The sequence below is a fragment of the Ostrea edulis genome, chromosome 5 (genome assembly GCF_947568905.1).
Source record: "Ostrea edulis chromosome 5, xbOstEdul1.1, whole genome shotgun sequence".
Taxonomy (NCBI): Eukaryota; Metazoa; Mollusca; class Bivalvia; order Ostreida; family Ostreidae; genus Ostrea; species Ostrea edulis.
Genome location: NC_079168.1, coordinates 8420346 through 8433797, shown reverse-complemented (window position 1 = coordinate 8433797; position 13452 = coordinate 8420346). Strand labels below are relative to the sequence as shown.

Below are 13452 nucleotides of genomic sequence, written 5' to 3'. Positions count from 1 at the left end.
TTTATATATGACGATTTGATGCTGTCCCTATAAATACAGAGTTGTGCTTTATATATGACGATTTGATGCTGTCCCTATAAATACAGAGTTGTGCTTTATATATGACGATTTGATGCTGTCCCTATAAATACAGAGTTGTGCTTTATATATGACGATTTGATGCTGTCCCTATAAATACAGAGTTGTGCTTTATATATGACGATTTGATGCTGTCCCTATAAATACAGAGTTGTGCTTTATATATGACGATTTGATGCTGTCCCTATAAATACAGAGTTGTGCTTTATATATGACGATTTGATGCTGTCCCTATAAATACAGAGTTGTGCTTTAGTGCTAGCCTTGGATATAACAAATGGAGAAATAATATGATCAATAGTGGTATATACCCCAGTGATCTAATAACATCTAAAATGCAGGGGGGGGGGGTCGGTCTTATTGTCATTTTTCTTTCTTTTCATGTTTCTTTTTTTGATTTTCCTATTTTGTGTCTTCCGTTTATAGTATTTATACCTACAACTATTGATTACTAATTGCACATAAAAGTGTAAACTATCTAATAATTTCACACAATATTACAGCAGAATTATATTATAAGCTGCCATCTCATAGATTACCTATATTGTTGCAATGTTCAAATTATCATACCTTTTGTGTCTGTATATATTCTAATGTTTGTATGACCTTGTACGCTCTACGGAGAGGACTTATATAGGCAGTGCCTACTGTTTGATCTTGTTATGAATTATCATAATAAAATGCTGTCTAATTAAATTGTCAATTTCTAAATGTTTGATTGAATTTCTTTGGAAACGTTCGCACACTATTAGATAATTCCCTTTGTTTTTAAATTATCCATAATTTGATTTCTTTTTATTCTCAGGTTGTAGCAATATAAGTAAATGTATAAATTAAACTAAACAATAAAAAATCAGAGTATGACGTTTTATACAAATTCTATGCTATGATCAGCTTTTCTATTGGGAGGTTCGAAAGCAATTTGAAGGGAAACCCCCTCCCCAATAAGACACCCCGCATTACATGGTTGTTAATATAGTGTGAATGGAGCCTTGTCTCAGCCCTATAGACCTCTAAAGATCCTTGTACCCCATTTGCTTGTATTTTAATTGTAATTTGCTGTTTATGATGTTCAACAAAGTCGTTCCGTGGGAATCCGGGTTTGAATAAGTCCTCAGTATCCCTTGCTTGTCGTAAGAGCAGACTGACTAAAGCCAGCCCCATAATAGTTCAATTTGAAGTGGCTTTAGTCAGACTGGTCGTAAGAGGCGACTAAATGGGGCGGTCCTTTGGATGATGAGACCGCAAAAACCGAGGCCCCGTGTCACAGCAGGTGTAGCACGATAAAGATATCTCCCTGCCCAAAGGCTGTAAGCGTCGATCATAGGCCTAAATTTTGCAGCCCTTCACCGGCAATGGTGACGTCTCCATATGAGTGAAAAATTCTCTCGAGAGACGTTAAATGACATACGATCAATCAATAAACATAGTAATGTCAATAAAGTGAATTCAATATAACAGACATCAACACGTAGGTATATGTTGTAGATAATGTAAAAAAAAAAAAATTAAAAAATTATTTTGATAATTAAAGGCATAGTTGGCGGAAATCGTATGGGGTTAGAATTTCCATTTTTTTTAATGTCGTCGATCCTATTCTCGGACTTAGGACATGGATGGATTTGATAATTTCCCGAAAACACGTGTTCTTTGGTATGTCTTCGAACTCAATCACATGCTAAAAGGCATTCTTTAATATTCATTTTGAATTATCGTTTCCTTTCACCTAATAAATCTAACCTCTCTATTTCTTTCTAACAATTGAAATCAACATAAAACTATTCCAATATCCTTTTTGATTGAACCGTCACAGCTAGCAAGCAATGATCAATACCTGGATATACTAGTATTGAGTCATCCTATTTCTCTAAAATCTAGTAAATTTGTGTACCTTAACAATTTACCCAAATCGGAAAATTACATTGCGTATTTATTATTACAATTATTACATATTGATTACAAATTATAAATTTGAAATTTACACACTTATTAAAGATCTGTTGCACACGAGGTCTTTTTGATCACGGGCTAGACGGAACTTTTTTAAAACCAGCCAAAGATTGACTCTAAAGCTGATGACTGATATATTAAAGATGATCCGAAAGAAAGGCAAGCCGTGGATTAAAACGCCCATCTGTATCTACCGGAAGTTTGGACAAGTTGACCCCCCACCCCCATTCTTCACGTTTTGCGTGTCTATCAGTATATAACAGAACCAGACTAAAGACAGTGAGCTGCTTTGAAAACCCGTCTTGATCTCCGGATATATTTGATCCTATCCGTTTTCTTATTTTACTCTGCGTTAGTGTACTTCCGGAGTATAGAAAGGCGTTCTTTGAGACTGGGAGACTCGCAGTAACTAAGTAAGTATCGGAATATTTCGGTATACAGATGCATTTCTGAATGGTGTCAGTCGCATTTCTGATGAAAATAAATTCTTTTGAGACTGGACGAAACCAGAAAAATCTAAATTTATCGACATGCCCTACTTAAAGTGAACTTTAAATTGCACGAATTTGACCCTTTTCTATCGTGAAAGATTTACAGTCATTTTCTGTTTTGAAAGGAGGGGGCATTTTGTACGGAGTAGCTGTTTTTAGGAACAATCAAGATGTAAGTTTTATAGACATTCACATTATACATCGTCTCTACATCCTGTATATATATCTGTTTGACCTAAATCATTGACTGCACCGATATAGATGTTATTTCCTCCTTCCGACGGCGTAATCTTTCCATTAGCTTTTTCTTTCTTTCTTTTTTTTTGTATCTTACCTGTAAATATTTAACACCATCCAACGTATATTGCCTGCTTATGAATCAACACATAGGACAGGATGAATATACCTCTATCGATTTTATTCGTTAAATATTGCTCAGAGATTTAGCGATCGTAGGTGAGCGGATCAAAGGATCTAATTTTTAATTAGACTGGGCAATTGGTAAAAACAGTGACTTATGCCGACTTACCCCGGTGTGGTCCTGTGCGGGATTAACTTTCTTAGAATGTGCAATTCAACTATTCTTTATACCATCTCTGTATGTAACAATTTCCTTCGTTCAAATTTCTTAGCCTATTGTTTATATTTTATATGTCCCTTTCTTTGTATTAATATAACATGAGCTTATTATTTATCATAATAAATTGAGAACCATGTTACTGAAAATTTGGTATCTACATACATTCGTATGTGTTAAATATAAAGATTCTTAAACTCAGCATATTGATACAGTGTATAATTATTTATTCTTTGTACATAATCATAAATCAAGTCATCTGAATTTTCATTGAATTGTATGAAATCATGTACATCATTTCCATTTGAACGCACACCAATAATATAACAATTAATATCAAAGAAAATGTTCAGGTTAAGAACCACGATAAGATTTTTGCGTATTTTTTAACATCATATTTACCTTCATTCATACAATGGTACTTGAGGTACATATATATGTATAATTTAGTATTTAAACAATATAACCAAGGGTACAGGTATAGAACTAATACATGCACATATATGTTATGCAATTATAGATTTTAAAAAGTTTACTGATCATACAATCCCTATGTAATTAGCTTGTGGAAATGCCATAGTGTGTGTATTTGAAAATAAGAATTGTTTAGAATTGTAAACCACCCACGTTTAAACAGCTTGTCACCATGGAGACGTATCCAGGCTCCACCGATGAAGCTCACCCGGAACTTTTCAACATGGATGCCATGCCAGACCAGCCAAAAGTGAACAAACCTGGACAATTATCTCAAGAAAAAATTCAGCAATTTTTTAGGGAAGTATGTATTATCATTATTTTTGAGTTATATGATTTCATCAACGATGAAGGGTTAAAATAAAATACATTAGAATTGATCAACCCAAACACTTATTTTTCTGATCTAGAACATCGTGTATTGATGGTAAATGATTTGAATTATTTGCAAAAGTATGTTTGTGTAAGAGTTACTAAATTCGGTATATCCATGGTAGCGGTGTGTGGTAGCGCTGTGTATGTTTTTATATAAGAGATTCGTTACAATCACTTCGGTCTGTTTAATTTTTCGAGTATGGCCTTGCAGGTTGAAATCCCAGTCTTTCTACAGCTATCATTCAAGTATCACGTGCCGTCTTGCCGTTTTAGTTGATCATCTTTGGAAAATACTTAGAATAATCTCTCGCAAACGGTGACACCTGACCTAAATATCAAACGTATTTGTACAAGACAAAAGATAACTAAAATCTTATCAGGTAAAATATGCACGGAAAGGCACGTCCTCCATCTCGTTTATGCACAAGGCCTAGATGCTTGTTTGAAAAACTGAATTACGTATTCATGACTACAAAAGAATTCCCAATTTCTCGGTTTGTTTAAAAAATGTTGACAGCTTATGCATAATTTGTTTTTATCGTAGGGTTACGTAGTTGTCGAGGAATTTTTCCGGCCGGAGGAGCTCAATGCATGCCGGGATGCTATCAAATTGCTGGTGGATGACCTAGTTAACAAGCTGCACAGCGCGGGAAAAATCACCAGTGAGGATTTGTTCTATGTAGAAAGAGTATAAGTCAAATGTTACCACTTTTCCCTGATGGCTATGTCGTGCGTAAAAACAAATAACAACTATGTCGGATTAATAATGATTAAATAATAAACAGCTAAAAATTCAAATACAAAAGGAACCTTCACGTTAAACGAAGGTCACCGAATGAGGACAAACGATTATTAGCCATTCTCCAAATTAACGCTAGGTGGCTTGTCCAGACTATTGACATTTAGGTCTCAACTTACAAAACGATTCGACCTTCAGATCCTAATGAGGAATACGAATAACCTTCACGAGACAAGTATAACAACACTATAACAACAGTTACATCTATGTCTTCATGGAGTGTATACTTAACTCAACTTTCCAGTAAATCGGAGAACTGTAAATGCCTTTATCATTCTAATAACGGTCGACAGGGGATGTTTACCCCTGCTAAGCACCTGATCCCACCACTGTTATGTCCAGGGGTCCGTCTTTGCCCAACCATTTATTGTGTATGTGTGTGTGTTTGAGAGAGAGAGAGAGAGAGAGAGAGAGAGAGAGAGAGAGAGAGAGAGAGAGAGAGATTTCGACTATAAATTGACTGCCCTTATTAGTCTTATAGTAGCTTCTGACAATGTTGCACGTGGTATCATATGCAAACAAAAGATAGCGATTTTCGAAGACTGTTAAGATTTTGCTTCTCGAGAAAGACATGGAAATTACACATATCTTCGAAGCACAGTCAAATTGATTTGAAAAGAGTTTCCATTAACATTTTCCCTAAAAAAAAATTCCCAACGGCAACTTTTGTATCAGTAATTAGGTATATATTTCTTTGCTGTTTAGCCACAAAACGTGCAAACTGCTGACAACGCCATTACTGTGACCCAAAGTAGTTAATATGGCGGCCTCTGTATATCCGAGTTTTTTTCTGGACATGACGGATTGGCCGAACGATGTTCCGATTGGTTACTTGAGCTGAATTAATGACCTACTGACCATCTAGCGTAAATTTGGAGAATGACTCTTTCTTTTTACATTGAAGACTATCTATTCTGCATTGGAGAGTCTTCGTTTTGCAACAGTTATGGTTCATTTTGCATTGTAATATTCTGATTTTATTATAGCTGTTTATTTTGTTAGTTATTGCTCAATTTGCACTGGGCGTAATTTTCATCCTTTTTGTGGCCCTATCATACTGTCGACAAAAGAAAAGCTTTTTGATTACACAGTATTTTTCAAAAAGAGCTATTTACTATGAAATGCTTATATGGCCGATACGAATTTAATGAAGTGACTCGCATCTGAATAAGAGCACACCAAAAGCGTGGTCTTTCTTCTTTAGATGTTTCTTGTCTGATTCTTATGTAAAGAATTTTAGATGTATAATCAACCTAGCTCTGTTACATGAAAACATGGAAATAACAGCAGTGTTGGATCAGGTGCCTAGGAGGAGTAAGCAGCCCTTACAGGGTTTTAAAGAGTCGGTAGGGAGCCGAAGTAAGGCCCCATTTCCAATACTAAAAAGCAGTTATTTTCCCCAATCTTTACTTAAAAATTCCCAAAACGATGAAAAGAAGTCAGGGTAGCTTTATTGTCCACAAATCTCCCCCATAAGCCCACAGATTACAATTTTGTTTGCTTCAAAATTCTTAAGTAAACCTGTTGTTTTTTTTCGGCCTCTGCTTATTTAAATGAGGTAAGCTTCAAATTGAAAGTCAGAAGAAGTCCAATTATACCTTAATGCATTTGGTTTGGGTTTTCCCCTTCATCTTCGTATATAACGTTATTTCCCAATTTCAAGCACATGCCACTATCCCCACCCCAATCATTTCTCAATTGGAAAGACCCAGACCCTACTAGATATCAAGACCTTAAAAATCCTGCCTTGTTGACCGGTCACACCCGCCGTGAACCTTATATCTTGATCAGGTAAACGGAGTAATCTGTAGTCAAAACCAGACCGGCCTAACAATTGGCATGAAACACGTCAGACGTCATTCGACCAAATGACGGGCTGTATGAAAGTAGCACATATAGGGAACACTACAGGAAGTTCTAAATGTACAATAAAGTCTTGAGACTATTTTCTCACAACTGCGTAAAGTGAACTTAATCTTGTCCGTAAAAATGTTCATACATGCATAATTTGTTTTGAACAGAGCTGTATAAAGAATATGGACTTTTTGAAAGACTCGCGGAGATTGAAAAAGAATGCCCAGGTGCAAACATAATGCTACATAAAATAGGATCCATGCCACAGGTAAAGTATCTTATGAAATGAAGATTAATTTCATAGATTCGTGTTAATTTCATTTAAATACATCCACTGGTATCCGAAATTGGATTTGCACACACGCATTTATACACACGCACACACACATACATACATCAATATACAGGATTGGATTCCTAATATATAGAGAGTTATATAAATGATAAAGAAGTTGTTTTTATTACATTTTAGGCATTTCGAGATATTTGGGCAAGTGACAGACTTTTGAATGTGGTAGAACAACTAATCGGTCCGGACATAATGGGTCACCCTGTATGGAACCTAAGGACAAAAACACCACAGAACGAGGCTACAACCGTTCCATGGCATCAAGGTATAAACTCTCTCTCTCTCTCTCTCTCTTTTTCTCTCTCTCTCTCTCTCTCTCTCTCCTCGTTTCTTTTACTTTATGATGGGGCTTGCGAATGAAAACTTCATTTAAAATAGAATTTTTTAAATTTTTTTTTTTTTTTTTTTACATTTGAAGATGTTGGGTACTTAGACAATACTTCTTACAAAGTAATACAACCAACTGCTTGGATTCCGTTGCTGGATGCCAACGAACTCAACGGATGTTTACAGGTAAAACCTTCACATTCCATATCTGTATGTTGTGGCTGCCTCATCTTCCATTACCTATCTGTTATGGTTGCCTCACCTTCTCTTACCTGCCTGTTAAGGATCTCTCACCTTCCATTACTGGCCCTCACCTTCTGTTACCTGTCAGTTTTTGCTGTCTTACCTTTCGTTGCTAGTCTTTTATGGCTGCCTCACCTTCCATTATCTGTTGTGGCTGTTATACCTTTCGTAACCTATCTGTTGTTGCTCTTTCACCACCACTCACTCAACAATAAGAGAATTTTTTTTTTAAAAATTGGTCCATAGGCAAAGATTAATGAATGTAACATAGCATTTTCATTTGATGAATGCGTTATCAAGGCAGTGCAGTGGACCCTATAAATAATATTGCAATGAAAATAAATTCTTTCTAGTAATTACTAAGCTTTATCAAATTTCAGTACGAGTATTGTTGTTAACTCCCCCAATTCGTAGGTCTTATGACCATAGTTTAACCACCGACTGGAAGTAAATTTATAGATAATCGGCTTTTCCAGAAGCATGGGCGATTTTCAACCAATCTTACCACAAGTATCCTTGGGTCAGGGAAATTCATGTTCGTACAAATAAAAGTGTCTCTGTTTAAGAGGAACTGCTCAAGGGAAAGAGTGAGACAGAATGGGGTCGTATGGCAATCCTCTTTGAGTGCTCAAATTTTCGTAAATGTAGATTGCTTGACCTTAATGAAATTAACAGTTTTACGTTGTCATGCTCTGTGCATAAAGATAATCCAATACTGTAAATGTACAATATTTCGCGCGGTACTTATTTAATTCCGTTCTGTCCGCGGTACAAGTAAAATCTGCGGAATTTCATACCATGATTGAATATTGTTTAACGTCCCTCTCGAGAATATTTCACTCATTTGGAGACGTCACCACTGCCGGTGAAGGGCTGCAAAATTATGGCCATTGAGCAGGAAATGATCCTTATCGTGCCATACCTGCTTTATCTAGCAGTGGTTTTGATATTTTTTTCTAGATGACTTTATTCTTTTACTGCATTTTTAACCAGATGAAAGTTTTCAATTTTTACTTTGCATCTATATCAGATTTCTCATGTGTTTTATTTCTCCTTAAACCACGTCTCATTGGATTATGATAACAGAGTCATTCTAAAGCTGTATGTTTGAATCAAATAAAGTAAGTTTTAAAGTTTTCAATTTCAAATAATATTGTACATATCGTCCACTTTAAATGTACGATATCAGATTTTCTGTGTGTGTTATTCCCCCTTAAATCATGTCTGTTTGGATTATAACAACAGAGACACGCACTGTTACATGTGCATGTAATTGTTATCCAACAGCAGGTTTGGGGTTGTTTTTGAGCTGCTATTAATTTTCCAAGTTAAAATGTATCGATGAATGGCGAAAAATTATCTAACTTAGGGTTGTGTTGCAGTTAGCGGTCAAAGGTCATAAGACCGGAAAAGTAGGAACTCATCAATGTTGTTATGGCGGTACGTGGTATGTCATGCTGGAGGAAGAAGAAATGAAAAAAAAATTAGGTATGTGTTATTCACTTCATTCTAAATAGTGTCTAGTCTACACATATTCTATTTACAGTATGAAAATGGAAAAGTCCAATTCATATTTGGAGCCAGCAATTTTTGTGATCTCTATTTAGTATTTACTGTTGACAGATATCGACATCGAGAATGACTTTAAGGTTTGCCCCATAAGTTATGGCGGGATGCTATTATTCAACAATCTTGTTCCTCATAGAAGGTAATCATACTATACTACAGCTACAGCTTATATTGCAGTCATTCTCAGTAAATACCAATATTGGAGTTTTTGTCTTCTTTGATGATGCAAATTACAATTCAACGCGATATACAATACATTTTCTTGGAAATCAAGGATGCAGTATGAGGCTTAAAATTTTCCAGAATAGCCTTCCAAAGCAATGTTGTATCTGGTAGTTATTGTTTAGACTGATGTTCTATAATATTTCATCTACAAAGTTTACCGAATTTGTCAAAGTCGATTCGATGGAGTTTAGACCTGCGATGGCAGAGACCCAGCGAACCAGTGGGTTTCTATGGTCTGAAGGAGGGACTTCTGATGCGATCATCCAAGGATCCAGACATGAAGATTGACTGGACGTCGTTTGACGCCATTAATCGACATGATAAACAGACAGCTGCCATGACGGGCAAGGTATGACGTCATATGTATCACTTAGAAACAAATGATTCCTTCCCGTCCTTTGTCGTTTACTTTCCTCTCGAGGAGAGAAAGGAATGAATTTCGTGGTACCTCTTTCTCTCAGAGGCGGGGGGGGGGGGGGGGGGGGGGGGTTGAACGGTAAAACCAAAGCCGCAAAAAATTACACAGTTTATTAAAAAAACCCACCCCGTCATTACTTCCGGACATCTAGATAATAGTCCTATTGAGCATAGAGGTCAGTGATTCTAACAAGAGGATATGTAATTTCCATAACTAATGTGAGTTGGTTACCAATGTTATATTTTGCAACTCGTTTTAAAAAAAGAAGACTTTCAAGTGACATGGATAATGTCAGAAATGCGATTTTAGTGGGGCTCTGTAAATGCATTATTTCTTTAAAATCTTCTTGGGTATCAAACAATCAGGTTAGTGCATACTGATAATGAACTTGGAATTCTGTACCGAAATAAAGGATGAAATTCAAGGTCTGAGGTGGTGAGTTTAAGCTCTATGGCTCATATGGTGAAAATGTATGACTAGTATTTTTTCTAACCCTTGACAGTAATAACGTGCATTAGTACATAGTAATAAAGAGCAGGGGGACCTCTGCTGAAGTTTAAGATTCATGACTCTTGCGTCAAGGGTTAAGGTCCCAGGGTAGGACAAGATGAATTTGATAAATAACAATTGAGAGATTTCTTATGAAAGTCTGCCCATTCATGATTTTACGAATGGAGAATCGACGTTACTTTTGGTCACCTGGGAATGATGATATCTTCTTTTTCAAGTTTGAAAGATACACCAGTTGCACCATCATCATACTACACAATTGGAATTTAGGTTATATCATTGTGTTATTAAGGTGACTTGCTTAGGTCGGTAGGCCTCTTGTTAATATGATTTATTCTAATTCTGATTTTTTTTTTTTTACTTTCCTTGTCCCAGAAGAGATAGATGTACATTGCACCAACAGTATCAGATTTATTAAAATAACTTCTCATTTCTTCGCCAGGGAATTGAACTGGATCAGTCTGATTAAAATCAAACCTCTCACTTCGCTCGATATACGGATAGTCGTCCCACGCAGCGACTATCCGTATATCGAGCGAAGTGAGGTTTGATTTTAATTAGACTGGAACTGGATATATATTGTAGTAATGCGATGGTACGCGTGCGCGGGTGGATGTGTCGTTAAATACATCGAGTTCGATGTTCCGATTTTTAATACACATTTACAAAGGGATGGTCCACTTTATGGTGTTCTGGTCTAGTGTTAGTAATATCGCAACCATGACATCCTTTTGTTGAGCTTCAAAGAGTCTTACAAAAATGTATTTGTTTCTGCTTCACAGGAAGAAATAGACGAATTCGACACCACCATTCAAGGGCCTTGGATGAAGAAATGGGAAATAGTGCACGTGAACCGCCATGTTGAAAAACACAGAGAAATGGAAAACAATCCAGAAACTTGGACGAAGGCTTAATAGTGTGCACACGAGACAGGGATTTTTGTTTTTGTAACTGTATTGGTAAAATGCTTTCATTGAAATATCATAAATGTTGTGCATCTTCAATTCAAAATCATTATTCATACATAATCTCGTTTGCACAGAATCCAAAGGTTACACACAGTTTGGTAATTAGACAACCTGGTACCGAATTTATGATGCCTACGCAAATTTTCAAAAACTAGATAAAGACATTTCTGTATTTCATCAATTAGCAACTTCACACAATCGATAAATTCAATATTAAGTCCACTGTTAATTATATATAATTGGGGAGATAACTGTTGAGAGCTCCAATGGAACGAAACTTGAACCGTGTCATTCATCGGGCTCACGGCGGATGTGACCGTTCGACAGGGGATGCTCACTCCTAGGTACATGATCCCACCTCTGGTATATCCAGGGGTCCGTGTCTTAATTTTGTTTCCTTATAGGAGTTATGATATTGATCACTGTTCATTGTCTTCACCTTTCATCTATAAATTTCTACAAATGGAAGGGCCAGTTCTATATCTACCTCCAGATATTTCACAACGGGGGCATGACAATTGTAGTGTGAAATGATATTTATAAAAAGAGAATGCATATTTTAATAGCATATGTATAGAAATAAGCTGTATTACATGTAGTTAAGCGTTTCTTCTTCAATGTGTTATTTCACACAGATCATCGTTTCACTGCTGCTTGTAAATCTACATGTACGTTAAGTACTGTTGTGTAAATTTCGGATGCTTCTTGGTCATTAATCGGATTAAATATTTTTATTACCAGTGAATTATGAGAGATGCATTTTTGTAAATGTGCTGTTTGTACAGGATTCAGTACAAGTATTTGGAGAGGTATCTGCATATTTCTATAAACTTTTACCCGATGGAAATGTTAGCAGTTACATGTATAAAGTATTGGTGTGTGTAAAGTCACACAGAGGGAGATTATTGAATAAAGGCTACATTTGAATAAACGTCATTGTGTGTAGTACCCAGCCTTTGCGCATGCGAGATGATGTTCGTATAAATTTGTTTTGTTTCATTAACATCAGTGAAGGCAGATAATGATATATTTTACAACAAAAATATATACAAAGCATTAGAAACTCTATGACCATTATCTTTTATGCACACGCGAATCAGTGCTATCGAAAATTAGACATCAACAGAGAAAAACGGAAAAATTTGAAAAATAAGATCACAGAAAGATTGCAGTCAAACACCAGGTTGAAACGCTAGCCAACGTTATTTAGATTTCAGTCTGTGCATCCAAAACTTCTCTCTGCAGTCGTGATTAATAATATAAACTGCCATGCTTTTTCATCCGTGGCCATCTAATATTTCTCAACAGGTTTCCTGATTTTGTTCGATGGTTGATGGATACTAATTTATGGTGGATCGGTGGTTATTGATGGTGGATCAGTGGTTATTGAGGTGGATCGGTGGTTATTGAGGTGGATCAGTGGTTATTTACGGTGGATCAGTGGTTATTGAGGTGGATCAGTGGTTATTTACGGTGGATCAGTGGTTATTGAGGTGGATCAGTGGTTATTTACGGTGGATCAGTGGTTATTGATGGTGGATCAGTGGTTATTGAGGTGGATCGGTGGTTATTGATGGTGGATCAGTAGTTATTGAGGTGGATCGGTGGTTATTGATGGTGGATCGGTGTTTATTGGTGGTGGATCTGTGGGGGGTATACTGGAATCGGGTTGTCCATCTGTCTGTCCGTCCGTCCGTCTGTAGACGCAATGGTTTCCGGGCTCTAAAGCATTATCCTTTCCACTTACCATCACCATATCATATATATGGACTACTATCGATTTTGGGGTCAAAGGTCAAGCGCACTGGACATCAAAGTAGCAATATGGTTTCCGGGCTCTATAGTGTTATCCTTTCCACCTACAGTCACCATGTCATACATATGGACTACCCATGGGATGAAGATGTTCCCTATCGATTTTGGGGTCAAAAGGTCAAAGGTCAAGCACACTGGACATCGAAGTAACAATATGGTTTCCGGGCTCTAAGGCGTTATCCTTTCCACCTACAGTCACCATATCATACATATGGACTACCCATGGGATGAAGATGTTCCCTATCGATTTTGGGGTCAAAAGGTCAAAGGTCAAGCGCATTGGACATCGAAGTAGCAATATGGTTCGGTTTGTCATGCCATTTGATTTTTACACTCAGAAAAGAGGTAGTTTATACCTATTACCAACACCCTTTGGGAGATTGGGGTAAGCGGGGGGTATTCTTAGTGAGTATTGCTCACAGTACCTCTT

At 36.6% G+C, this 13452-nt stretch overlaps 1 protein-coding gene across 2 annotated transcripts; it reads left to right on the top strand.

Annotated features, from left to right (window-relative positions):
- Nucleotides 1-2302: 2302 nt before the first annotated feature.
- On the top strand, nt 2303-11947 carry LOC125649181 (phytanoyl-CoA dioxygenase domain-containing protein 1-like). 2 transcript variants are annotated; one of them, XM_048876462.2, is made up of 11 exons: nt 2364-2441; nt 2645-2691; nt 3734-3874; nt 4490-4607; nt 6766-6866; nt 7071-7212; nt 7366-7460; nt 8900-9005; nt 9141-9225; nt 9465-9660; nt 11022-11947. In XM_048876462.2, exons 3-11 carry the CDS (start codon nt 3743-3745, stop codon nt 11151-11153), a joined length of 1107 nt encoding a protein of 368 aa, XP_048732419.2. In that variant the 5' UTR covers nt 2364-2441; nt 2645-2691; nt 3734-3742; the 3' UTR covers nt 11154-11947. The 2 variants fall into 2 exon arrangements, with proteins under 2 accessions (XP_048732420.2, XP_048732419.2); XM_048876463.2 differs by lacking the exon at nt 2645-2691 and having other exon boundaries at nt 2303-2441.
- Nucleotides 11948-13452: the final 1505 nt, after the last annotated feature.